We start from the raw sequence: 26,192 nt of genomic DNA, 5'->3' as shown, positions 1-26,192 counted from the left end.
GATTGGTCATAACTTTTCTTTCAAGGAGTAAACGTCTTTTAATTTCATGGCTGTAGTCACCATGTGCAGTGACTTTGGAGCCCCCCAAAATAAAGTCTGACACTGTTTCCACTGTTTTTCCATCTATTTGCCATGAAGTGATGGGACTGGATGCCATGATCTTTTTTTTCTGAATGTTGAGCTTTAACTTTTCCACTCTCCTCTTTCACTTTCATCAAGAGGCTCTTTAGTTCTTCACTTTCTGCCATAAGGGTGGTGTCATCTGCATATCCCAGCAATCTTGATTCCAGGTTTCATATAAAGCAATCCATACATTGTTTTAAATGACTTACCACTGCAAGCCAGTGTGAGGCCCTGTAATGAACCTGTGGCTCTGTGTTCCCCTAGGGGAGCTAAATTGAGAATTCTGAGAAGCCTGGCTGCAAAGTGTGTGTGAGCATTGAATGATTTTTTTTTTTTTTTTCTAGGTTTCCTTGGGCTGAAACAGAACTAGAATGGACTTGGGGGAGTAGACAAATTCTGAGCTCCTTGGGCAGAGTAAGGATGAAATATTTTCAGAAATGGTGGGGGGACTGGTGGTGCCCTGGACGATTTAATCAAATTAAGAGTTTATTGGTTGACCCCATTGCAATCCCGTAGGGCCCAGAAACCTGATGTCACCAGAACAAAAGTGGCGTTGGAGGAGGGGGTCCCTGCTCTTCTGGCCCCTGAATTTGCTTCTAGCTGCTGCCCTGACCCCTCTCAAAACCTTACCCCAGCACCTGGGAGCCATCCTAGCATAAACAGAAATGCTTTCCCAGGGGGTTGTTCAGCCTCCCTTTTGGTGGCTGTGTCTGTAAAAACAAAAGAAAAACAAAAGGTCACACAGTGAGACTCCATGCCAGGCACTGCATTGTGGACTCTACACACCACAGGCTCATTTGTGCCTTGGGGACAACGCCACTTTATAAATAAGGCATAGAGTTCAGAGAGGTCAAGTAATTGGCCTTCAGTCTCAGAGTAAGTGGTAGGGCCAGGATCTAAATCTAGATCTGCTTGATCTGAAGCCCAGGCTTGTAACCACTGTGCTGTCTGTCTGGACAGAAGAGGGAAGGGCAGCAACAGGGAGGGTGCTCAGCCCTCAGGGAGGAAGAAAACGGTTCTTGGCGGAAGCTGGGGCCCACGTGAATACCAGAAAGTATAGAAAGTCACACAGTGGGAGATGTTGGGTCCGAGGGTAAAAACACTTGAGAGATTTCTCCCAGCTTCTTCCTCCTCCCTGCACCTGCATTGCTGACCAGGTTGCTGGCCTGCTACAAAACTGCTCCATGCACCCCAGTCAGACAGGTCTAGGTCCAAACTCCTTACCAGGCAACCAAGGCCTTTGTGACTTCACGTCAACCAGCCTCTCAGCCTCCTCTTGTATTTCCAGCCCCCTCTGTCTGGTTCCTGTACTGCCTTCTCAAAGCCCTGGAATCGCCCCCAGATTCTCTGATCTGAAGCCTTCCTTGTCCATGCCCTCCCCACCCTGGCACTCCAGTTCTACTTCTTTCAAGGCTCCTTCCTTGAATGTTGCCACTCTTCTCATTGCTTGGCCGGTTCCCTCTACCCTGCCCTCGGGACCTTGACTTTGCACACAGGGCACACACAAGCGCCTTGTGTCTGCCTCTGGTCTCGGGGTTAAACTGTGAGCATCAGCCAAGTTCCTCAGTGGCTGCCCTGCTACAGACTCCCAATCTTTGATTCCGCATTTTACACTTCAGTAAGAACAGTCCACTCAGCCTCTCTCGGCCTCAACTATCTCACCTGTAAAACGGAGGAAACAGAATCTACCTCGTAGTATTGGGAGGGTCAACTTGGAAGACACAGGCAAAGGTGGGAGCCCACGGTCTGGCACATAGTACCTGATCTTAATTGTTAGCTGCCTATGATCAATGACCCTGACCACGATTTCTTTACAATAAATATACAGGCGATTCTGCCCTGGACGCGGGCAAACGCTGGCATCTCCTCGTCTGGAGAGGAGAGCGGAGCAGTCGTTTCAGGGCATGGAGGTCATGCATTGGCTGCGGATGAGCTTTGCTTCGCTGGCCTCTCCGCTGTTCTCTCACTGAGGCAGTGAAGGGTGAAAGTGACCACCCTTGGCGGTGACTATCCTGCGGGGTGGAGGAGAGAAGGCTCGACGTCCTCTAGCACGCGGTGGGCGCCCATCCAGAACAGAACAGGGAAGGGTTACAGGAGACCTAAACCTGAGGTGTGTGGTGGGGGTGGGACGGTGGGGTGGGGCGGGATATGGAGAGAAGCAAGAGAAAGCAAGAGTCTTTAGGGCTTCTCCAGTCCCCTTCTTCCGCCCCTCCAGGTTGGAGTTAAACACATCGCAGGGAGAGTCAGAAGGGGTGAAGGTCGAGGCTCGGGATGGAAGAATTGGTCCCGGGCCGCCAGGGTGCAGACGGCGGGCTCAGGGACCCAGCGGAAGGCCGGCCGGGCACGCCCCCCCGCCCCCTGCTCCGCGCCCGCCGCCGCCTCTTCCTCCCGGCGCGAGCGGGCGGCGCGCTCCGGAGGGAGAGCGGGGCCGGAGGAGGTTTGCTACCCCCTCGGCGTCCAGCACCTGCCCCGCGCCGCTCCGCGCCCGCCTCGACTGGGCATCCGGGGGCGCCCGCACCTTTCTCCCCCCGGGCCGGGGAGCCAGCCAGGGGGCAGCGCCGGAGCCCGGGGGGAGCGCGGCCCCGCCGGCCGGCCGGCCCGCCCGGGCTGGGGGCAGCTAGGACGGCCCCGGGTAAGCGGCGGGAGGCGGGCGGGCTGGGGCCGGGCTGGGTCGGTGGGAGTGTGGAGGGGGGCCGGCCGGGCCGATGGGGGCCAGGGACGCGGAGGGAGGAGGGGGCCGGCAGGCTGGCAGGGAAGCGGCGCGGGGCGGCCACGTGAGCGCTGGTGCGGGGGGTGGGGGGGTGCCTGCAAGGTGCTGGAGGCGGAGAGCCGGCAGGGCTCCGGCCTCCCCCCGCCCCTCCGCTCCTACCAATCAGGTCGTAGGGAACCCAGCATCCTCCGACGCCCCCACGCACCCACCCACCCACTCCCACATGAATGTGATGGGCACCAACAGCGGGCCGACGTGGTGCCTCGGTCCACGGGACTTGCAACCCCCCACCCCCAAGCCCTCAGCTTGGGGCTGGGACTCAGGTGTCCGGGCCCCCGGGAGGGGAACCAGAAGCAGGCTTTGGCCCCAGTGTCTGTCCCTGGGCGCCGTCTGCAGACTCACTGCAGAGTACAGGCCTTGGGAAGGGAGGCTGAGGGGTGCCTGGGCCCTGCTTCTCTGGACAGCCCTCTTCCACCACCACCACCACCCCCCGCTGCTGGGGATGTTGGATTAATAAACACTCAGACCCAGGACCCCTGCCTGGGAAGCGGGAGGGGGGGCCCCCGTCATGTCTGAGTCAGGCACGGGACTACACTTGGGCCTGCTGGGCTCCAGGAGGCTGTCCACAACCCAGGGGCCTCTCTCTGCACCCCGCTCCTTGGCTCCAGCACTGTTGTCCCGCTTTTATTCCCTAGCTCTTCCCCCAGAAAGGGTTGATTTCAGGGCAAGGGAGTATGTTGTCCAGGAGAATCTGCAGGTAGGGTACAGCCTAGAGACCTCTTAAGTTGCCACACCCAGGGGGAGGCCGGAAGTCTTCTTGCATCCTTTGCCCTCTCTTCTTCCCCTAAGATGCCCCCCTCCCCAGCGTGTGCTGCTTATGTAATTAACCCAGCTGAGGCTCTCTGCCAAGCTGACAGGGTCCAGGGATGCCTGAGGGGCCCAGGGCCCTGGAGGGGTTTAGGGGGAGGAGGGGCTGGGACTTCCCCACGTTGGGAGCTCACAGAAGTAGAGAAGCCCTTGTTGGGAAAAGGACACTGCATGGGGCAGGAAAAAGATGAGGGTCCTCGGCTTAACTGATAGCTCAATGGGCTACCTGGTCTTCACATTCCTGAATCTTTGTTTTCACCTTCAATAAAATGGGGGAGCACTGTACACACACACATATATGTGAGCAGCAGTGCACAGTGACCCATTGGGGATGGCTAGGAGGCCCCCGGGATCGTGGTAAGCCTTTGATGAACGAAGGGCCCCTCGCCCCTGTGCAGGCACCATGCACGCTCAACCTCACAACACCCTGTGAAGTTTCTTGCCCAAGATCACACTGTAGGTGAGGGGCAGAGCAGGGGATCCCAAGCTGGTGGGTCTCACCCCAAATCCTGCCCTTGGTTTACTCTGCTGTGTGCACACATCCATGCCCAATGGATGGGGTCCTCTGAGCCAGGCCAGACTGAGGGACGTTCAGCTATGAGCTGCGCACGTGGGGAAAGGGCACGCCCCGACAGAGAAAGCGTGCGCGCGTGCTGGAGGCTGTGGCCCCTATCAGAGCCCAGCACACCTATCTGTCCCGGACCCATTTAGCAGATGGGAAGTCCCAGGCATATGTACCTGCTTCCCTGGTCACCATCCTCCACAGAAAGAGAAGGTACCTGGTTAAGAGATTTACCTGAATTATTTCAGAAGTAGGGGCTCATGACCCTACTTTATATGTGTGCAGAACATGGCTCAGATTGGACAGGCCATCTGCCCTCTGCCCTGCAGCTAGGAAACATCAGAGCTGAGATTTATTCCCACACTAAACTCACTGGAAACTGAGCAAGCAAGGAGCTACTGAAGCCAGGGCAAGGTTCAACCCCATAGCAGCCCTTTCCTGGGCACCTGCTGTGTGCCAGGCCCGCCGAGCTCAAAGGTTGCCAGAGAATTAGACCCAGCCCTTGGCCTGTGGCCTTCGCCAACTAGAATCATTAAATTTGGAAGCTGGGAGTACTCCGACATTGTAGAAAGGAGTACATTGTAGAAAGTCTTTCCCAGCTGTGTGCCTTGGGCTCATCTCTTCCTCCCTCTGAGCCTTCTCTCCGAAGTGGGAATAACTACCACCTGGGAATATTGTTTTGGATAACACTGGAAAAGACCTGGATGCTGGGAAGGATTGAAGGCAAAAGGAGAAGCGGGTGGCAGAGGATGAGATGGTTAGACAGCATCACTGACTCAATGGACATGAACCTGAGTAAACTCCAGGAGATAGTATAGGACAGGGAAGCCTGGTGTGCTGCAGTCCATGGGGTTGCAGAGTTGGACATGACTTAGCCACTGAATAACAACAGCAAAGATAACCACATGGGCGTGCTGACCTAGAGTAACCGCTCAACAAGTGTCACGCTCCAGAGCCAAAGCCATCCTTTAGTCCAGGGGTTCTCAGCAGGGGTTGAAGGTGGCAGATGGCGGGGAACACTTTGGGTCATCATAGTCCCGAGAGGCTGCTGCTGGCAAGTACCTCCTGGCAGCCAGGCATATAAAATGTCCTGCTCAGTAAAGACTTCTCTCTCCCTGAAAATGGCAGGAGCACGTCCACTGAGACACACTGGCCCAGTCTCACCCCTGAGGACCAGGAGACTGCGAGGTGTCATCTTATCCTGGGCTCTGTGGGAAAGCTGGGGCTTGAAACAAAGCTAGTGCTCTTTCCACTCCCCTCTGCAGCCTTGCCTGGGGTTTGGGAGTCAGACCGGCCAAAAGTCAGGTCATAACACAAGTCAAGAAAGCCAATTCCCACTAATGGGATGGACAGCAGGAAGAATGGAGAAGGGAGGAAGGGGAGGTTCTGGATAGATGGGATAGGAGCTCTGGAAAAAGGAGGGTGGGACATCCCAAGTGGCAAGAACAACTCCAGCAGGCTCCCCAAGGTGGAAAAGTGCAGGAAGTCTGTCCCAGGAGAAGCCAGCCCACCAAAGCCTGCCTCTCGTCCCCACAGGCCAGGTGGAGTCCGCAGAGGGCCCTGGGCAAGCAGGGGGCAGCGGTGATGGGTCCTGACGGTGGCTGAGCCCCCAGCCCCTGGAATATGCAGCCCGGGGGAGCCCCAGGCAGCGGCGAGGACGCGGTGGCGGAGCCGGGCGGGAGGCATGGTCTCCACCTACCGGGTGGCCGTGCTGGGGGCGCGAGGTGTGGGCAAGAGTGCCATCGTGCGCCAGTTCCTGTACAACGAGTTCAGCGAGGTCTGCGTGCCCACCACCGCCCGTCGCCTCTACCTGCCTGCTGTCGTCATGAACGGCCACGTGCACGACCTCCAGATCCTCGACTTCCCGCCCATCAGCGCCTTCCCGGTCAACACGCTGCAGGTAGGGGGGCATGGCGTGGGGCCAGGGCAGAGGAGGGGCTGGGCACTGCCCCTGCTGCCAGCTTTGAGAGCTCCGCGCTGCACCACCTGCCACTTAAGAGCTTTGCTGGGATCCCATTCATTTGTGCACCGGTTCATCCAACAGATATTTGAGGAATGTGGCTCAGGTGGTAAAGAATCCGCCCACAATGCAGGAGACCCAGGTTCGATCCCTGGGTTAGGAAGATCCCCTGGAGAAGGGAATGGCAACCCACTCCAGTTATTTTTGCCTGGAGAGTTCCATGGACGGAGGAGCCTTACAGGCTACAGTGGAGTCGCAGAGTCGGACACAACTGAGCGACTAACACTTTCACTTTGAATGTGTGCCTGGCCCTGTGGTGGGCACTGGGGTTGAATGGCGCTCAAAACAGAGAGCACCTTGCTCTCAAGGAACTCATAGTCTGGTGAGAAGACAAACAGGCAATTATATTGATGACTGTCATGACTGGAGGGAACACAGGGAACCAAGACAACCCTTATGGGGGCATCCATCCGACCAGGTGTGGCAGGGTGGGGGTCCTGGGAGGTGATGTCTCAACTGGGTGGGATCTCGGCAGGTGAGGGGCAGTGGAGAGAAAGACAGAGAGCACCAGATGCCTATTAATATTCTGGGCTCTGCCTCCCATGGCCTCAGACCCACATCATCTATAGAAGAAAAGGCTGGGGCTTGGGAAAGGTGTGTACTCAGAGGCCAGAGACCCCGACGAGGTCTCTTGCTCAAGGGCCTGTTCTCTTAAGTGATGCTCTGTCCCCTGAGCTCAGAACTGGCCCCCGGGCTAGCCTTTCCTGCTGGGGTTGGATTCAGATGCCCCCAGGACCCCGGCTCACAGGGTCCCGCCTGCAGACCTGGGTCCTCCTTCCCTCTCTCTAGGTCTGGCTTGAGAGGGGGTTGGGTTGGCTCACTGAAAAAGCCCCTGACCAGAATGCAGAGTTTCTCCAGGAAAGACAAACATAGAGGAGGCCCCGAAGGCAGGGGCTATAGCTTGGCCAGTTGTCACTATGCAAATACAGTAATTTCTCTGATGGGGCTGCTGGGGGCGGGAGGAGGGGGGCTCATACTTGTCATCGTGTCAGCAACTCCAGGCAGGAGGACCTTGGTCCAACCTCGGGGACACCTATCTCTCCCAGGTCCAGGGGTGTCCGCACCAAAGACAAAAGCCTGGTCCACGCCTCACCCCTGGGGAACACTGTGGTCAGGGCAGTGGGTTCAAGGTCAGATGTTCTTGTTCTCCTCCAAAGGAGGCTAACAGTAGTCTGAGTGAAAGCTCAGCTTCCGCCCTGGTCCTGTAATTTCAATTTCAGAATTGGTAAGATGCAATTTAAAAGCCCAAATTTTATGTTTAAAAAAACAAAAAGCATACTCAGAAATCTCAGTCCCATTGCTGCCCTCCACCCTGATTCTGGCTCCACTCTCTAGAGCCACTCTCATTGGTTTTTTTAATTCATACTTCCAGTATTTCTTTATGCAAATAAGAAAACGTATTTTATTCCACTCCCCTTCTTGCATTAAAAAAAAACTATCCTGCACCTTGTTTTGTTTTTTTTTTTTGGCTTGACATTATAACCTGGAGGTCTTTCCACATCCGTACTTAGAGATCTCTTCTTCATTCTTTTTTTAAAAAAATTTTTTTAAGTATTTATTTTCACTTGTCTTAGTGTTTTTAGCTGTACTTTTTCATGTTGTGTGTTGTTATTTTTTATTAATTTATTTTAATTGGAGGCTAATTACAATATTGTATTGGGTCTTCCCTGGTGGCTCAGAGGTTAAAGCGTCTGCCTGCAATGCAGGAGACCTGGGTGATCCCTGAGTTGGGAAGTTCCCCTGGAGAAGGAAATGGCACCCCACTCCAGTATTCTTGCCTGGAGAATCCCATGGACAGAGGAGCCTGGTGGGCTACAGTCCACAGGGTCGCAAAGAGTTGGGCACGACTGAGCGACGTTACTTACTTACTTATACTGTATTCCATTGGAGACATATATGTGGAATCCCCTCTTGCTGGACAGGTGGGTTGTTTCCAAATTTTGGCTTCAAAACAATGCCACAGTGAATAGGCTTGTAACAGTCATGTTGTACACGTGTGTGTTAGTCACTCAGTCATGTCCGACTCTTTGCAATGCTGTACTGTAGCCCGCCAGGGCCCTTGGTCCATGAAATTCTGCAGGCAAGAATACTGGAGTGGGTTGCCATTTCTTCTCCAGGGGATCTTCCCAACCCAAGGATCGAACCCAGGTCTCCTGCACTGCAGGCAGATTCTTTACTGTCTGAGCCACCAAGGAAGCCCCCATGTTGTACATAGGAAGGTATACACGTGGAATCGATTTCTAGAAATGGCATTGCTAGGTCAAATAATAAATGCAATTGGAGTTAGAAAGGTGCCACATTCCCCTCCCCTTCTGTTGGGTTAGCCAAAGTTTGTCCATGTTTTCCCTTAAAATAAACAGATAACCCTAACCCTAAGGTGTTACGGAAAAACCCAAACAAACTTTTTGGCCAACCTAATATAAAGGTGCATATTTTGTGCTCCTTTGAGAGACGTTACATGACCACTTGTTTCCCTAAAGCCACCAGAGAGTGTATTGTCAAACTTTTGTATTTTTGATAGTCTGAAAAATGAGCTAGGAGAGTCTCTGTGTACTTTTTATTTACATCTCTGATTATGAGCGAAGTTGAGCATCATCTCTTCATATGTTTAAGGGCCTTTGCTTTCCTTTATCTGAAAACTATCAGTGCCTTCACCCATCTTTCTGTTGGATAATTGGCCTTTTTCTTCCTGGTGGACCCTGAGTTTTGGACTCTCCAAGGATGTCTAAGACTTCACCCCTGGAGCACAAGAAAGGGACATGGTGCCAAGAAATGCTGAGACAGGATCCGGCACGCCTCAAGGAACAAATAGTAGAAATCCCAGTGGCTACTGTCTGAACCCCGATGCCAGATGAGAACCAGCCTAGGAGGGCGGCGTTTCTAGGGCCTGAGCTTCAGCTGTTGCTTCTGTGGTCCCTCTCCTCCTATCAGAGAAGGGAGTGGAGGTTAGAGGGTATGTGCAACCCACCAAAGGAGTGAGCAGCAAATGCACGGCCGGCACCCAGGTGGCTCCCTCAGCTCCCATGTCCTTGGCACTGGACTCAGTTTCCATAGCTCCTTCTCTGTCTTGACACAGCCCCAAGATGGCCCTTTACCATCTGGAATGATGCACGGAGCTAGCTGGAAGGCAGGCTGAGCTTTCTTGCTTGCTCCCTTCAATCAGGGGTGAAGGGACAACCCAGTCAATCAGGAGGCTTCTTCCTCTGCCTCTTCGGACCCCCAGAGAGGAGTGGGTGGGAGGCAGCCTGGAAGGCCCCCTTGAGGAGGTAGCAGGTTGGGGGGAGCAGTGGGACTATCACCCTCGAAGGCTGGCAGCTGTTCCCTCTCCCCAGCAGAGAGCTGTTCCCTCTCTGGCTGTTTCCCCACCCCTCCCACTTCCCACTGATTACTACTCCTTGCAGTGGGATGGGGGAGGAATGGCAAACACGTGGGGTCCCAAGCCCCCAGAGGTCCCCATGTCCAGCGGACTACAGTCTATCCTGGCCTGAGAAGCTATTTCCTGGTTTCCTGTGGTTTCGGATTTGTCCTCGGCATCTTCTCCCCCCTGCACCAAAGTTAAAACTCAGCACAAACAAAAGATGCCACATCATCCCCCTGGAGGAATCCACTGCAGCAGCTTCTAAGCCTTTGAGTTGGGAAGCGCTTGTCTGGAGTCAGACTTAACTCTCCCCCACTGTCGCCCAATCGTCTCCCCTTTTCATCCTTCTCTGCAGTGTAGAGCCTGCTGCAGTCCTCCAAGCCTGGTCCCTACCCCAGTTCAGCTCATAAGCTGGTGCTGGAGACAAGCCTGCGCCTCCCTCTAGTCTTTTCCTGGGCTCTGGTCCCTAGAGAAAATCCTCATCCTCCTTGTCCTGGGAGGTCTCTGCCTCACCAAGCTTCAGGAGCCCCTCCTTTCCACACATTGGCTGCCTTCTGCTGCCCTTGCAGTTCTCATCTGCTGGCAGGTTAATTGGCTAATTAATCTCTTAAGGAATCTTCCCTTTAGTGCACTCAGCCTTGCCAGGGGCCTGTTCAACTTGAGCTGCAGCCCTTTCCAGGAGAATTTGCCACTGGTGTTCAGGAAGTTCCATCTCCCTGGGGCCCTGGTCTAAATCAGCCCCCAGGAGGCATCCGGTCTCAACCTTTTTCACCTCAGGGCTGCTGCTTCTCAACCTTGAAGGCAGAGTGAAGCAAAGAGAAGGGGCACCTCAGGCAGCAATCTAAGGGCAGCGTTACAGGCAGGAATTGGGTCCAGGTGGGGTTCAGGACCAAGGAGAGTTCTCCAGCCTAGGCTGTGCCATCCAAGAGCCCTCTAAGAGCCTACAGGTGTGAGGCCCTGATGGGAAGGGGGAGGAGGTATGTAAAAATGAGGAAGGCTGGGTTCTGGTCCTCTCAGGAGCTCACAACAGAATGGGGGACTTGGGGATGGAGAAGGTACAGAGCTATTGCTCTGACCAAGGTATCATGCAGCTGTTCTAAGAACATAGATGATGAAAAGAATAGTCCTTTACTTGCAGGAAGGGTTCTTGGAGGAGGAGGAGGCATCTGTGCTGAGGCCTGGGGAGACAGGATTTCAACAGGTCCAACTAGCTCAAGGCTGGGCTCTTAAAGGCATTTAATAAATGTAATCGAACAAAGGACTGGATGGATAGATTGGGGCACAAAATGGGACCAGACAGAACTCAGCTCCAGGCATGCATGGGACAGATGGTGGCCCTGGAAGTCAGACAGTGTGAGCTGACCTATCCTGGCTTGGAGGTGGGGAAGGTGTAGCACTGAGCACTTGGATTCTGCCCGGGGCCTGGCCTCCTGGAGACAGGTGAGTGTGGAAGGTTTAAGGTGCAGTGGCAGCTGAGAGTGCTGCATATCGCTGGAGGTGGCAGGGGGCACAGGGAGCCCTCATGGCTGCTCTGACCTTGCTGTGGTTGGGGGTGTTGCAGGAATGGGCAGACACCTGCTGCAGGGGACTCCGGAGTGTCCACGCCTACATCCTAGTCTACGACATCTGCTGCTTTGACAGCTTTGAGTACGTCAAGACCATCCGCCAGCAGATCCTAGAGACAAGGTGAGGGGCTGAGATACACCCCAATGCCACTTAAGTGGATGCCCCTGTGCCAGCCGCTTCCCGTGAAAAGGGTGCGGGAGGGGGGGCGGGTCAAGTGCCTCTGGTTCTCACACACATAGTTAAACACACACTCAAGCCATTTTGCTGTCCCTGTTTCTATTAACCCCTTTTGGGACCCTTACCATGGGCTGGCTAGTCCAGTGCAGTAGTTAAGATCAGAGGCTCCGGGAAGGAGACTTCCAGGGCTGCATAACTAAGCCAGCCTCAGTTTCCTCGTCTGTACAATGGGGAGAACATTATTATTATAAATGCTCCGCAGCATGCTGGATGTAAGTTTCCCCACCAGGGATCGAACCTATGCCCCTGCATTGGGAGCGGGAGTCTTAACAACACTGGGCCACCGGGAAGTCCCGCGGAGAACATAAATAACCTATCTTTTTTAAGCCAGTCATAGCGCTGCGCCTGGAACGGAGGGATGGTAGCAGTTAACAGGGATCAGGCACAGCCCACCCTACCTTAGGTCCGGGGGTTGTGAGACGAGAGATGGTGGGGTGCTGAGCGGGCTTCCCACCTCGCCCCGCAGGGTGATCGGCACCTCGGAGACGCCCATCATCATCGTGGGCAACAAGCGGGACCTGCAGCGCGGACGCGTGATCCCGCGCTGGAACGTGTCCCACCTGGTGCGCAAGACCTGGAAGTGCGGCTACGTGGAGTGCTCGGCCAAGTACAACTGGCACATCCTGCTGCTCTTCAGCGAGCTGCTCAAGAGCGTGGGCTGCGCGCGCTGCAAGCACGTGCACGCCGCCCTGCGCTTCCAGGGCGCGCTGCGCCGCAACCGCTGCGCCGTCATGTGATGCGGCTGGGCGCGGGGCGGGAGGACAACTCCGACGGCCCAGAGTGGGGCCTGAGACGCCCCCGCAGCCACGCACCTCCCCCCGGTGGGGGGAGAGGCCGAGGGCGGCGAGAGGGTGTCTCCGTCAGCGCCCCGTCCCCACTCCCGCGCCTGTCCGCCCCGGGACGGCCGCTTCTAGTGCTGTAGTTCCTGCGGTTCCCGGCCCGGCCCCAGGGGCGCCCCGCCCTCCGGGATCACGGTGCGCGCGGGACACGCAGGGTGGGGGTGGGGTGGTGCTGCCTTGGCCGGACCCCCCCCACCCCCTACACACACCCGTCTTCTCCAGAGAGTGTGTGTGGTGTCTTGTCATCGCTCCGCGTCGTCTTTCCCCGTGTCTGTCTGTCTGTCCGCCCACGCGTCTGTTGGTTCCCCACCCTCTCCACCTTCCAGCTTCGTTCACAGGGCTCTCATTTCGTCCATCCCCTTGTCGCGGATCCTGGCAGCTTCTTGGTGAGGCCAGCCTTCTGACCGTCAGCATCACCGGCACAGGGCAGAGAGATGCGGGTGGCCCACGGACCACAACTGGGGTCCGAGGGTTGAGGTCCTAAGGTCCGTCAGGGGGAGAAGGCTGAGCTCTCCCCCTTCCAGGGAGACCTCCCCGCCCAACAGCCCCCCCAGAGACACAACAACCTACCTTCCAGCCTTAACTCGATGGTCCGTCCCTGCCGGGTGCCCCTCACCCTCTTCCTGACCCTAAAGCCAGCTCACCCCCTGGGTTAAAAAAAATTTTTTTTTTCTTCTTGACAGAATGTGGAGAGGGAATGCCCCAAATGATAGATTTATTTACATGATGCCAGCTTCAGCCCTGTATTCCCTTCTGGGTTGGGTGGTCTGCCAGATGGGGGGTGTTGGGGGAGGGGCTGGTGGTGGGCGGGGTGGGGGGGCAGTCAGGTTATTTCAGCGAAGATTCTTATTTCCCCATCTGACCCCAAGCTGACTGCCCCAGACCCTCCCTGCCTTGAATCTCAGACTACCCTGATTAATCTGGGAAGGGGCAGAGCCACAGAAAGAATTATGCACCCCCCTGCTCCCGTGCTTGGGGGCGATAATGCTGGCATCCTTACCCCCAGATGGCGGCCCTTGGGATCTGATGCCCCCTTGTCCCAACACCTGATGACACTACGCCCTGACCCAAAGCGCCCCGTTTTCTCCAGCTGCCTGGCCAGTTTCTACCTCTCGTCACCAGAGCTGATCACTGTCAGTTTTGTACCGACTTAGAAATAACAAAAGAAACGAAGACACTGGGAGTGGCGTGAGGAGATTACTGGGGGACTTGGAGGGCGGGAGAAATGGTGTGAGCTCCCCTGCCTCCAGGCCAAGGTCTTGAGGCTGAGCCCTCAGCCCTGCTCTGGTGGGAAGATAATGAGGTCCCTTGTTAGGAGAGAGACAGAACAAGCTAGCTCCGAGGTAGCCAAGCTGTGGCATACAGACCAGGACACCAGGTAGCCCAGGGTGGTGATGGAGAGGAGTCTGGGGACGGGGTCATGGGTGGCGAACTTATCATCCAGATCCAGTGTGAGAGGGAAGCTTTGATTCTTCCTTCCACTTCCCCAGGTGATGCCCTCTCCGCTCTCTGGGGCTAACGCAGCTCCACCGTGACTGCCCTGACTTTGGGCGGTCCAGTATCAGGGTTCCGGTCCCTGCTGTGCTGCGTGACTTTGGGCAAGTGACCTTCCCTCTCTGAGCCTCCCTCTGAAGCAGAGGAGGTGGCTCCCCTCCCCCACACCTTGGAGTGGCTGGGAGGGTAAAGAAGAGGGGCTGCCCCCTTTCTCCCCTACATCCTTGCCCTCTGACTCACCAGGGGCATGGGTGAGGGAGGGCAGCATCTCACCTGCCCTGCTGCCGTTACCCCCACTCCGGGGCACCTAAAGTGAGGGTGAGGGACCCAGGCCTCTGGCTGGCCCCCACTGGAGCAGTTGGAATGTATCACCTGGCCGCCCCCCCCTTACCCACCCTCCCACTACACCCCAGATCTTTGATTTTTATTCCTTCTGCTCCCATTCTGAGTCGCTGTCCTCCTCCCTGCCCCCTCCCTCCCCAGGGTTTCCCACCACAGGGTCTGGAAGAGTGTGTGACGCCCATTGCGCTGTGATCGGAAGTCAGATTAAAAATCAGGGAGTGTTTTCCCTCGTTTCTGTACCAAAGTGTTGGCTCAGTTCCTGCCGTGGGGACGAAGGGGCTCCCTACGGGGTCTGCCTTCTGAGCTCCAGGTGATGAGGTGGCCTCAGTCCTAAAGCCCGAGTCAACCAGGAGAACAAAGGGAAAGGGAGAGTGGGGACTCATCTCTCTCCATCTACCCTGCCTTGGAACCCTCCAACTGATCAAAACCACTGAGAGGATAACATTCTGCCACCTTCTTGGGAAAACTTTCATAAGTGGACTCAGGCCCAGCTTCTGGTTTTGTGTCTTCCTCCCACTCAGGGTTGAGGTGCTAACTCAAGGGGTGTAGGTGTGTTAAAGAATGCTCTCAACCATCCCTCTTGACTCAGTGATCTCAGCTGCCAACCACCAGGGTAGAGTTTTGAAGTCACACCTGCTAAGTGCTAAGTTGCTTCTGTCGTGTTGGACTCTGTGACCCTGTGGACTGTAGCCCACTAGGTTCTTCTGTGCATAGGATTCTCCAGACAAGGATACTGGACTGGATTGCCATTCCCTACTCCAAGGGATCTTCCAGACCCAGGAATTGAACCTATATCCCTTAATCTCCTGCGTTGTCAGGAGGATTCTTTACCACTAGAGCCAAGCCCCACAGGAGCCTGTATGGGGCAACCTTGTCCCTGTCCATGGTGCTGATGCAACAACTGCTCTGGGAAAGAAGGGCTGTCTGGCAAGGTTGGCTGAACCTCCAAAGGCGAAGCGTCTCTCACCCCCTAGCTCCCTCCTACCTCCCCCACCACCCCCCAATGGGAAAAATGCTGCTACACCTTTCTGCATCACCACAGTCATAGAGTGGATTCAAGACTTGGGGGTTCAGGGGCAGACCCTCTCATGTTTAATAACATAAGAGTTGTGGAAGTGGGCCTGGCCAGAGAAGAGGGTGCAGGAATTGGGGGAGCTGTTTTGGGAGAGGGTAGCCCCACCATCCTGGAGTTGGATCGAGACTCATGGATTGCCTTTCTGCTCAAATGAGCAGATGGAGTCTCTATTTGCTTTCTAACCTCTCCTGACCAAGGCCCTGTATTGAGGGGAGGGACCTTTCCTTTTGTTCCTGCAGTTGGGAGTGCGTGGGCATCTTTTCACTTCCCTCCTCGGGGTCAGGGAAGAAAGCATCTTCTCAGACCCAGGACTCCTCCTCAGGTGAGAGGGGGACTGGATCGAGCTGCCAGGGCCCCTGGCCCTCCGAAGGTGGGGAGCCACTTTCCAGTGAGGCGGCTGGCTCTTTCCTCTCCTCTCTGTCCTCCTCCTCCCCTGCCGAGGCTCCATCCACCAGGGCTGCCTCCCCTCCCTTACTGCCCAGTGCTGCTCTCACCAGCCTGCCTTTGAGGGGTGCCCTGACTGGACCCAGGGGCAGGCAGGTCAATGGCTTGGGGATCCGTGATGGCCGCTTCTCAGGCCTGTGATCTCTCCGGGGCCGAATCCTGGGCCTCAGCTTCAGCTTGTAGATGGATGGGATTCTCTGGGGCTTCCTAAGTGTTCTCTTGCCCTTGGTTGGACATGCCTTGGCTCTCTCGGAACTGGGGTCAGAGGGTGAAAGTGTGAGGGATTCTGGGCTGGCAGACACTGTAGGGGCTGAGCAGTCCTGTCCCCCTTGGGCCTTTGTGCTGATGCCCTTGGCACTGGGGTTTGCCACTGTCCTCAGCCCACTCTCTTGGGCTCTCAATTTCCCTTTGAGGCTTCCTGGGCCTGCAGTTACAGCTGGCGTAGGGGAGCCTGGAGGGGCTGCCTTCCAGGCTCCCAGGTCCACTTTAAGGAGGGGTGGGGGGTCCTGAATCAGCTCTTGGATGACTTTGTCATAAAGACCCCCAGGGTCAGGCCACCACCCACCCAGACTGGGCACGTAGACCCCACTGCGAGGAATGACTACAGACCCAGTGCCCTGGGGGCGGGCACCCGCCATTCCTAGCAGCTTCATGTTGGTTGGAAGCTCCTCCTCAAGGCCATGATGGATGCCTTGTTCCTTGGTTCTGCCCGATGGCAAGGGGGTGCACCTCCCCTCCCGGTGCTGTGGGCCCAGGCCCCAAGGCCCTCCAGCCTCCGCTGTCACCTGGACGTCCAGCTTCAGGTCCTCCTGCCCCTCTTCCACAGAACAGTGCTCATGTCTGGACCCAGACAGGTCACTGGTGGCCCTTAATGGAAGGGGGCCTCTCTTCAGTTCTGTGCTGGGACCTCCACTTACAGTTCCTGCAAAGCCTCTTCCCGGAGTTGGGGGGCATGCTGGGGGCAACTGGACAGGGATCTTGGTGGATCCTTTGACAAGGGGTGGAGAGCAGACAGGTGCTGGCTCCCTGAGCTGCGAGGAAGCACCCTCGACCTCACCCCAGGGTGGTTGCCTGGGGCCCACGGGCTTGGCTGGGCTGGGAGAACGAGGCAGGGGAGACAGTCCTCTTGCTGGTGTCCCTTTGGCGGTGGCCTCGGGGGCTCGGACTCTCTGGGGAGTGGGGGTCCTGGCATGAGTTCCCCGGCTGTCTGTCCTCTCATGAACCGAAGATGTGGGAGTCCTCCCCCGGGGGGGTTCAGGGGGGTGTCTCTCCTCCCTCTTCCCCAAGGAGGTACACGGTGGGTCTTGGTCCCTGGGAGTGGGTGAGGACTGGGGCCTGGGCAGGTTGTCCCCAGCTGGCAGCTGCCTCTGAGATGGGGCGAGAGACTTCTCCTGGCACCTGAAAGGATGAATCATAAACTGCAGGGTCTTGTAATCCAGTCCCCTGGCTCTGGGAAGGGATCGCCTTCTCCCAGCCAGAACTCCCGGGGGGGTCAGACTTCATGTTGAATGAAGTAGACACTCCCTCTCCCCCATGACTGCCAGAGATGCTTCCTTAGAGCAGATACTGTTTAAGCCTGTTCCCCCCACCCCATTCCTTGGGGAACCGGCAGAAAGAAGCCTGGTCTGGGCCCCAGGTTGCTTCAGATCCCATGACTATAGGTCAGCAGTTTTGGGTGGAGAGGGTCTTTGTTTCTGCTGTGCCATGAAATAGATAGACAGGTCTTGGGTAAGTCTCTTCCCTTTATGGGCCTCAGCCTCCTCATCTGTGAAATGGGATGATGTATAATGTAACTAGATGATCCTAAAGGTACTGGGTGCTTTTTTTTGGTTCTGAACACCTGAGGTCCTGCTGGGATGGCGCACTGCTGAGAGTCCTGCTCCCCTTATCTTGAGTTGGGGTGGCCTCTGGGGGTGTGGACTCCAAATCAGGAAAGGGCCCTGCCCTGTCCCTCCCCAGTACCTCAGCAATGGTGCTGTTTCTCTGTGGACCCCTGGCCCGGCTCTTTGTTCACGCTGGGGTCTGGGGGAGGAGACAGCAGGGGTCCTCAGCTTTCGACCTGAAGAGGTATATGTCTTCCAGTCCACGGGGGGCAGTGGGCTCTGGGAGCGGCTGATGGTCATCGTAGGCTGGGGCTGCGAGGGCCCGTCCTGCACCCTCACTTCGTGCTGCACAGGGTGGGCAGGGGGCTGCAGGAAGCTGCCTGTCTTGTGTGCTACCAACATAGCCCCCAGAGAGAGGAGAGGAGGAAAGGGTTAAACTGCTGATGGGGTCCACAGTTCCCTCCCCAGCTGCTCCCCACCCTGAATCCCACATTAGAGACACTGGGACCCACTGGGACAGTGATAACACCAGAATTTTCCTCACGGGAGGAGTTTAGGGCATGAAATCTGGTTGGAGGGCCCAGGTGGGGGACTTGCTGAAAGCTGCATTTGTATTGCAAGTTCACATCCTTTACTTAGATTGCATGCTTATTTGGGATGTCTTGAGGTGCTGATGGAGATTAAGGGAAGACTAAAGACCCTTCCAAGTCATGCTTGGTGCCTCCATCAGAACCAAACCTAAACCCAGGCGTCGTGCACCAGTGACCAAATGCTGATTCTGAGTGTTTGGCTTTGGCGTCATCTTGTGGTGTAAACTGGTACTACACTATGGCTGCCCACACTGGTACCTTCTACGGTGTCTTTCTCCATCTCCTGGTGCACCTCTTGCCCCTGGAGATCAGATCTACCTCCCGCCTCTGCTCCTGGCCTCCCAACCCAGAGTCACAGGGAAGGGGCTCCCAGGGGACTCACAGAGGGACGTGCACCGGCAGGGGTCATGTTTGTCCAGATAGTGACCGAGTGTGTCCCAGCCGCCCCCCACACGCACCATCACGTGGTTCCGGAGGATCTGCAGGGGGCAAGGGTGGGGTGGAGGGCAGAGTGAGTTTGTCCCCTCTCCCTGGACCAGCCTGCGGGCCTTCAGCCCTAGCTCGCATCCATGTACACACACACGTGTGTGGTTGCAGCCCAAGACCCTCCTGTGACTGGCATCAAATCACACATGTTGTCAAGGGTGGAAGCCAAGCTGACGAATGGCAGGTTGCCCCACAGAGAGACACAGGACCTCACGAGCATTGGGTCGTCTGGCCCTGGACTCTCGTCTCTCTCTTCACCGTGAAGGGGTTCAGACCTGCACCTGTTTGTATCAGAAACGGGCCCTGGCTTTGCTCTGTGGTGTGTGTGTTTAAAGAGTTCGAGGGAGTCCTGGCCTCACTCCCGGTCACAGTCATGTAGTCTCTTCAGGCCTCCACTTCCTCAGAGGAAACAAGGCACCACAGTCCTTCCCCACCTACTTCACAGGGCTCTTAGCTCAGGCTGTGGGGCGAGGGCCGGGGAGCTGGCTCTGCCCCCATGGGTGGCCTGGCCCAGCGAGAAGTCTCAGCTGCGCCCCTGGGCACAGGCTCTTACTGGTGAGGGGGCCAGGTATGGGCAGGGGGCTCGAGGGGGGCACAGGTCAGACCTGTACTAGCATCAGAACCCCGTGCTCAGAAGCTGCATGTGAGCGGTGGCCCACGGCTGGCCATACAGGGAGCACAGACTTGGTAGGGGGGGTGAGTCTCAGGCCCCTTGCTGTGACCAAGCCTGTGGGTGGAAAAGTGGGCGTACCCTTCACCCCCACTTCTGCCTGAAGACCCCCCCTCTGAACTAGGCTGAGGCAGAGGTAGATGGGGGTGGGGGCTGTTTCTAACTGCCCTAATAGGAGCGGGGGACATGCTTGCCAACTTTGCCAGGAATCTTCTGGAATTTCCAGAGGGAGAGAGGGAAAGCCTTCTGATGGATAGCTAGAGGTGGATGGTGATCTCCTTTCCTCACCTTCAGGCCTAGATAAAGTCCCACCGCAGGACTCCTGATCCTGCTGACCCCCTGGGCTCCTTCCACCTCCCCTCCCACAATTTACCCGGATGAAGATAAGGGTGTTGGACTCTCCCACGCGGTACTTCCCCTCCGACACCTTGACCATGGAGAACTGAATCGGGCAGGTGCAGTGGCTCACCAGGCTCTGAACCTGCGGGCGGTGGGCACTGGGTTCAGCCCTCCCCTCTGCCCAGGGACCCAAGCGCCCTTGCACTCTGGGTCAAGCTCAATGGGCCGCCTGCCTGTCCCCAGCCCCCAGCCCCAAGGCTTCTGCAGAGTCAGGACTAGGGGCTGACAAGCAAGCAGAGAAGGCGTTTAATCACTCAAGGAGAACAAGACCTTGAGTGGTGACCTACGGCTCAGCGCTCTCCTGGGTCAGCCAACAGGGGCCGAGGAGTGTGATGGTTAAGGCGGACCTTGGGATCTGACTGCCTCCCCCGCACTATAGACCTTGGGCAGGTGAAGAAACTTCCCTGAGCTCGATTTCTTGGTGGTGGGAGTGGATAGTCGCTCCCAGTTCACTCCCACCCCAGGACCCGCTGTGCGGGACACAGGCCGAGCGCTTGCCGTGCACTGGCTCACCTAAGACCCACAGCGGTCATGGAAGGTAGGCATGGGAAAGCTACATCCCCACGGTACAGAAAAGGGAACCGAGGCACAGAGAGGAGAGGGCAAATAATCTGCCCCAAAGTCACAGAGCCGCAAAGCAGTGAACTAAGACTTGAACCCAGCAGTCAGAGAGGGTGCTGGCGTCTGCCTTTGTAACCACCGGCCCACGGGGTTTAAACGAGAGAGGTGTAGGGTGCTGGATTCCTAATGAAAACGACGAGGGTGGCGGCTCAGAGTGGACACGATTTAACTAAAAACCACGGGGTCGGGGAGTGTCGGGGTGGGGCCTGGAGCTCAGGAAGGGGGTGGCTGGCTGGGGCGGGGGGCGAGGGGGCGGGGCCCGGGGCGTGCCCAAGTCCTCACCAGCTGGTCCAGGTCGCGGGAGTGACAGGGCCGTCGCTCAGGGGGCGCCGGCGGCGGGGGCTTGGGCGGGGGCAGGGCCCGCTCCAGCCAAAGCTCCTCCTCGATCTCCTCCTCCAGCCGCACCAGGGTGGGTGCCGCGACGCCGAAGCGCCAGGCCCGGCGGCCCAGCTCCAGCAGGCACAGGACCACGTTCTTCACGTTCTTGCGCAACACCAGATCCTCCGTCTCGAACATCAGCACCTCTGGCCCGGGGCGAGAGGAGGGTAGGCAGCCTGAGCCCCCTGCTGACCTCCCTGGAGAGAGCGCTGCGCGTGGGAGAGCCCTGGGACCACCCTGGACCCCGGGAAGGGGGGAAGCAGGCTTGGGATGGGGGTTAGCGTCTCAGGATCTTGGCGTCAGGCCAGCCCCTCGGAGGGGTCGGGGCAGAATTGCTCGGGTACAGAGCACAGAGCAGGTGGCTGCCTAATAAGAGAGGTGGGGGCAGGAAGAGGGGACGCAGCCAAGAGAAGGAACCCAGTTCCACCTGCCCTTCTCTCTGCTCTGTCTGCCAGGATGGGTTCAGCAGGAAGAAGCACCCAGGTCTCTCACTTCCAGTAACCACCAGGCACCCCAGACTCAACCCCCAGCCCATGCATAACCTGGCAGGATGGAGTACAGGCTCCGGAGTCTGGCTGCCAGCTTGGAATCCTGACGGTCCCACCCACTGGCTGTATGACCTTGGGCTAGTCCCAGCCTCAGTCTCCTCTTCTGTAAAATGGGGATGCTGTCTGTTTCATGGGGTTGTGGTGGGGATAGCTATATGACTGCAGGCAATGTCTGGCCTGTGGTTAAGTGCCCGATAAAACACTAGCCTTTATCAAGGCTGCAAGCCTGCTCCATACTGTTGCGGCCACCAGCTAGTGGGCGGGGCCTGACGCCCCCTCCCCACCGCCCCATCCCCACCGCCAAAGGCTGGAGGGTGGTGAGTATTCAGGTTCATCCCTGCCACTGGGTTCAGGGCCAAGGTGATGAGGAAGGCTGATATGTCACTCCCTGAGTCCCGCAAGCCCCAGGAAGACTGGCTGGGGTCCACTTGCCTCCTCCCCACTCCACCGCAGCCCAAACACATGCCTTCTCCATGCCCCCTCTGCCTAGAACTCCCTGCCCCCCACATTTCTATTTATTCCCGAAGACTCAGCTCAAATCTCCATCCTCTATTGGGTTTTTCTAGGCCTCATCAGGTGACTATTTCCTCCCATCTCCCCGGCACAGAAGCTCTACTTGAGTTTCTATCAGTTGGGCTGTAATTTATGCTTCTCAGCTGTCTCTCTCGGGCCACAACTTCTTTTAGCTCTGATAGGTTCTCAGCCTCTCAGCACTCACTGCCCAGCCCTGTGCGTGACCCCAAAGAGACAGGTGCTCGAATCATTCATTTAACGCATTGATTTACTGGGGATTTACTATGAGATAGGGAAACTGAAGCATGAAAAGGAATGAGGAGCTGGCCCAAGGCAAATCTGGAAGGAGTACCCCTGACCCCTGACAGCTTGAGCCTCAGAGAGGAGATGGATGCCTGGCAGGAGAAGGGTCTTGGAGGTGGGGGAACACAGGGGGATTACCTTGGATGCCCATCTCCTTGCGACACCAATGGATGAAGTTGGAGATGTTGTCCCGGGCCTGGAAAGTGCGAGGCTGGGCAGCCTCATTATAGGAAACCCCAGCCCGGGGCAGAGGAAGCCTCTGGGCTTGGTCAGGTGTCTCAGCCAGGAAGGCCAGGGCGGCCTCAGTGATGGCGTTGGCATGCTGGCACAGCACCAGGCCTGTCTCCAGCACCTGCAGGAAGTTGGCTGCGCTGATGTCCACTCCGTAGAGATCCCGAAGCCACTCGGCCAGGTCCTCCTTCATGGCTTCTAGGTACTGCTCGCTGGACTTAAAGGGCTGGATGCTGCTCACCCGAGGCCCGGGGGTCCCAGGTCTCCTCCTGCTGGCCCGGGGCTGGGGCATGGCTGGGCCGGGCACCTCCACTCTGCCGTGGCTGCGTCTTCACTCCTGTCACCTGTGGGGTCTCGGCAGGTTCCCCCTGACTCAGGGGTCCCCTTCCACCCTCTGAGAGTCTGGGATGGCTCTGCTACTCGCCTCTGCCTTTGGCCACCGCCACCATCGGCAGTGGGCTGGGCCAAGCCGGGCCCCCACCCCCCCACATTCTTCAGTCCCTGCCAGAACTTTCCTACTTGCTAGCCCTGCAGAGGCCTCACGCCCCAGCTGCCCAGTCTGCTCAGAGGTCGCCGGCTCCCAGGACAGATGGAGGGGAAGACACTCCTCTCTCCCCCCCCAGGGCCGGACAGGCCACACTAGCTGCCTCCCACCCCCCACCAGCCGGCCTGGAGTCTGGCTGTCTGTCGGCCTCTCCACTTTGCTTTCCTCTCCTAGGAGACCAGCGGCTGCTACAAACACTCCTTTTTAACCCTTCCCAGCATCGGCTGCCCTGGGGCCCAAGAAGCCAAGAAGAAGCTGGGACTGGCTTATCACTCACTTGGTCAACCCCGGTGGAGGGTTTTGGGGAATGGGAGGAGGGGAGCAGGGCCAGTGGGCACCATGCCTCTCCGAGTTCAGTGAGCACTGCCATTTAGGGGTGAAATAGATGCAGCCATAGAGTTCAGAGCCAAGAGTCTGGCCTTGGACTCTTTCCTGAATCCCCCCTTCACATACTATCTGTCTTATCTGTGCCTTTGTTTGCCTCAACTGTAAAATGGGAATAATAATACCTCCCTCTCTGGGGCGTTGTGAGGAAGAGAGGATTCGTGGATGTGAGAAGTCTCCGACTGTCAGGACTGAGGGGTCCCAGCTTCACTGATTCTCCCAGCAGCTCTGGCTGTGTGCCATGATCCCCGCCTTCTCTGGAGAACCGGCTCCATCCCCTACTCTACCCACATGATTCCTCCAGAGCAGGCGGTCAATCATAGTTCCTCCTCCATGGCCACAGGGATGCATGCATTCAACAAATACATCCTGCAGACCTACTGTGTGCCATGCGCTATTATAGTGCGTGAGGATGTAGCTGTAGGGGCTTCCCTTGTGGCTCAAACAGTAAAGAATCTGCCTGCAATGCGGGAGACCCGGGTTCGGTCCCTGGGTCAGGAAGACCCCCTAGAGAAGGGAACGGCTATCCATACCAGTGTTCTTGTCTGGAGACTGAGGAGCCTGGCAGGCTATAGTCCATGGGGTCTCAAAGAGTCAGACTGAGCCACTCACACTTTCACTTTTCAGGTAGCCCCCATCCTCACGGAGGCTGCTTACATGATGGTGGGTGATGGATGACAGATAAACAAATGAGTCTGTAGTGAGTCAGATGGTGATACATACCAGGGAGAAAACAGAAGGGCTCCAGGAGACGGGGTGGGGCTGGGGGATTTTCTGTAAGGTGGCTGGGAAAGACTTCACTGATATGGTGATATTTGAGCAGGGACCTGAGAGAAGTGAGGAAGCAAGCCCTGAAGATGTCTGCTGGAAGGGCAGCCTGGCAGAAGGAACAGCCAGGGCAAACGCTCCAGGTGGGGGAATTCCCTGGAGGTGCAGTGGTTAGAAGTCAGCACTTTCTCTGTAGGGGCCCAGGGTTCAATCCCTGCTTGGGAAACTAAGATCCTGAAGCCTTGTGCTGTGACAAACACACAACCCAAAAACACTCCAGGCAGGCGGATACTTGGTATATCCCAGGAATAGCAATGAGAGGTGGAATATGAGGAAGAGGGGAAATAGGGTCTCTATGTAGGGCTTTGCTTTACCTTTTGGAAAGTAATTTTCTTTCAGTTACCTTCTAAAGGCGTCAAGATAATGATGGTTGTACCCATTTCATGGATGAGGAAACAAGAAAACTGAAGCTGGCAGGAGGCCTGCGTTCCTCAGTACATGGATGGATGGACCTTTCCGTGGGGTTGGCTGAGCGTCCTCATGACATGGCAGTGGGATTTCTCCAGAGAGCAAGACAGAAGACACAGGGTCTTTTATTACATAGCCTTGAAAGTCACACTCTGTCAATTCCCACAACATCCTATCAATGACACAGGTTGGCCTTATTTCATATGGGAAGGGGCTACATCAGAGGGAATACCAGGCAACAGGGGTCATTGGGAGCCATTCTAGAGGCTGGTTACCCCCGAGACAGAGGAGCTGTTTCCCTTCTTGCTAAAAGGATCCTATCTTGTTTAGGTATTATTCATGGATAGAGTTTTCTTGAAGTTAGGGAAGATGGGCCCAGCCCCAAAGAGAGAACCTGTCAAGTCTTCCAGCCATTCTATGAAGCCATTTAAATTGGACAGAGTAAGCTTTTGAAATGTCCCATCAAGAACCAAAGTGGCTAGGGGCTTCCCTGGCGGTCCAGTGGTTAGGAATTTTTCTGCCAATGCCAATGCAGGGGACATACGTTCAATCCCTGGTCTGTGAACTAAGATCCTCCATGCTGCGGGGCAACTAAGCCAGCATGCCAAACTACCGAAGCCTGTGCTCTGCAACAAGAGAAGTCACTGCAACGAGAAGCTCCTGCTCTGCAAGGAAGAGTAGCCCCCCACTTGCTGCAACTAAAGAAAGCCTGGGTGTAGCAACAAAGACCCAGCGCAGCCATAAATAATAAATTTTAAAAAGAGAACCAAGGTGGCTATAAGCTCCTTTAGAAAATGTAAGGATATTCAGGTTTGGGGAGGAGAGCATTCTCCATGGGTCTTTCCTATTTTTTGCAGAGGTGTTTCAAAGGTGTTTATATAGTGAAAAACCTTGGAAGATACAGTGTCTTTTTCCAGAGCAAAAAACAGGTTTGGTTACTATCCAGTATAAAAAGAATTAGGGTTCCCTAAGCTCAGGGTTCCTCTTACAATGCAAGCCACTACATATGCAGGGACTACCTAGCACCCATGGGACAGGGGCCAAGAGAAGATGACACAGGTATCCCAATGCTGCTGCGTCGTCAGTAATGAGGTCTTTTATCTCTAACTCAAGAGTCTCCCGTGTTTTGGCAGCACCTAGGAAAATACAGTGTGCTAACTTGCTAGCTTGCACATAGGGTAAAATTTTAGATTCTTTACGGTTCTTCACAGTGTTACCCCCACGAGATTCTTGGAGGCTGGTCTGCCCTCTTTGCTCTATATCCCACCAAACTGGGAGATGCCTGAAGGAAGAGACCCATGCCCCCACTTCAGACCTGGACGGAGCACCATGTCATGTTCCCCTAACAGACTGGGATCTTCTTGACTCCAGCAACTGTATCACATCAGACGGAGGCTCTCCAGACCTGGGTTTGCATCCTCTGCCCCTCTGAATACCACTGACTCTGCCAAAACACCCCACTGTCAGGCCAAGCAATGAAGGAGTTTCCCCAAGTTTCTACAATTTTATTCCTTTCCTGAGCCCCAGCTCTCACACATATACCGAACATCCAGAAGCTACCCCTGGGTCTTACCTGAGCCCTGCTTCCTATAACTTGACACCGTGTCCTCTGCTCCTTGGAGCTAAGGCAGTGAGCTGGAGGTGGGTGGGGTGGGAAGCAGGGAGGAGGAAAGATGGGGACTGAACTGAAAGGGAAGGGGAGAAAATAGTGATGCCAGTAGACATAATGCTTTACGTGTTTTCAGTGGGCCAGGTAAAGTCTGTACTGCACGGCTCTGACATACAGAAAGAGAGACAGAGGGTCAGAAAGATAACTCACTAACACTCAG

General features: G+C 56.2%; 2 protein-coding genes across 2 annotated transcripts; one reads left to right on the top strand and one right to left on the bottom strand.

Moving 5' to 3' along the window:
- The first annotated feature begins 2,604 nt into the window (after positions 1-2,604).
- On the top strand, positions 2,605-14,357 carry RASL10B (RAS like family 10 member B). Its single transcript, XM_027516699.1, has 4 exons — positions 2,605-2,755; positions 5,799-6,162; positions 11,202-11,326; positions 11,910-14,357. The coding sequence occupies exons 2-4, from the start codon at positions 5,947-5,949 to the stop codon at positions 12,178-12,180; spliced, it is 612 nt and encodes a 203-aa protein (XP_027372500.1). The 5' UTR covers positions 2,605-2,755; positions 5,799-5,946; the 3' UTR covers positions 12,181-14,357.
- Positions 14,358-15,180: 823 nt separating this feature from the next.
- On the bottom strand, positions 15,181-23,502 carry GAS2L2 (growth arrest specific 2 like 2). Its single transcript, XM_027516695.1, has 6 exons — positions 22,107-23,502; positions 20,509-20,750; positions 19,580-19,687; positions 18,433-18,529; positions 17,600-17,852; positions 15,181-17,035 (listed from the first exon to the last, which is right to left on the bottom strand). Exons 1-6 carry the CDS (start codon positions 22,489-22,491, stop codon positions 15,493-15,495), a joined length of 2,628 nt encoding a protein of 875 aa, XP_027372496.1. The 5' UTR covers positions 22,492-23,502; the 3' UTR covers positions 15,181-15,492.
- Positions 23,503-26,192: the final 2,690 nt, after the last annotated feature.

This window comes from Bos indicus x Bos taurus, chromosome 19 (genome assembly GCF_003369695.1).
Source record: "Bos indicus x Bos taurus breed Angus x Brahman F1 hybrid chromosome 19, Bos_hybrid_MaternalHap_v2.0, whole genome shotgun sequence".
NCBI lineage: Eukaryota > Metazoa > Chordata > Mammalia > Artiodactyla > Bovidae > Bos > Bos indicus x Bos taurus.
This window is presented reverse-complemented; position numbering and strand designations above follow the sequence as displayed.

Excerpts from the sequence above, each read along its gene's own strand:
- RASL10B (XM_027516699.1), top strand. The coding sequence starts at position 5,947 with ATGGTCTCCACCTACCGGGTGGCCGTGCTGGGGGCGCGAGGTGTGGGC. Across the intron at positions 6,163-11,201 it reads TCCCGGTCAACACGCTGCAG|GAATGGGCAGACACCTGCTG; the intron begins GTAGGGGGGCAT and ends GGGGTGTTGCAG. Across the intron at positions 11,327-11,909 it reads CAGCAGATCCTAGAGACAAG|GGTGATCGGCACCTCGGAGA; the intron begins GTGAGGGGCTGA and ends CTCGCCCCGCAG.
- GAS2L2 (XM_027516695.1), bottom strand. The coding sequence starts at position 22,491 with ATGCCCCAGCCCCGGGCCAGCAGGAGGAGACCTGGGACCCCCGGGCCT. Across the intron at positions 18,530-19,579 it reads ACACCCTTATCTTCATCCGG|ATCCTCCGGAACCACGTGAT; the intron begins GTAAATTGTGGG and ends TGCCCCCTGCAG. Across the intron at positions 17,853-18,432 it reads CTGCCGGTGCACGTCCCTCT|CACACAAGACAGGCAGCTTC; the intron begins GTGAGTCCCCTG and ends CTATGTTGGTAG.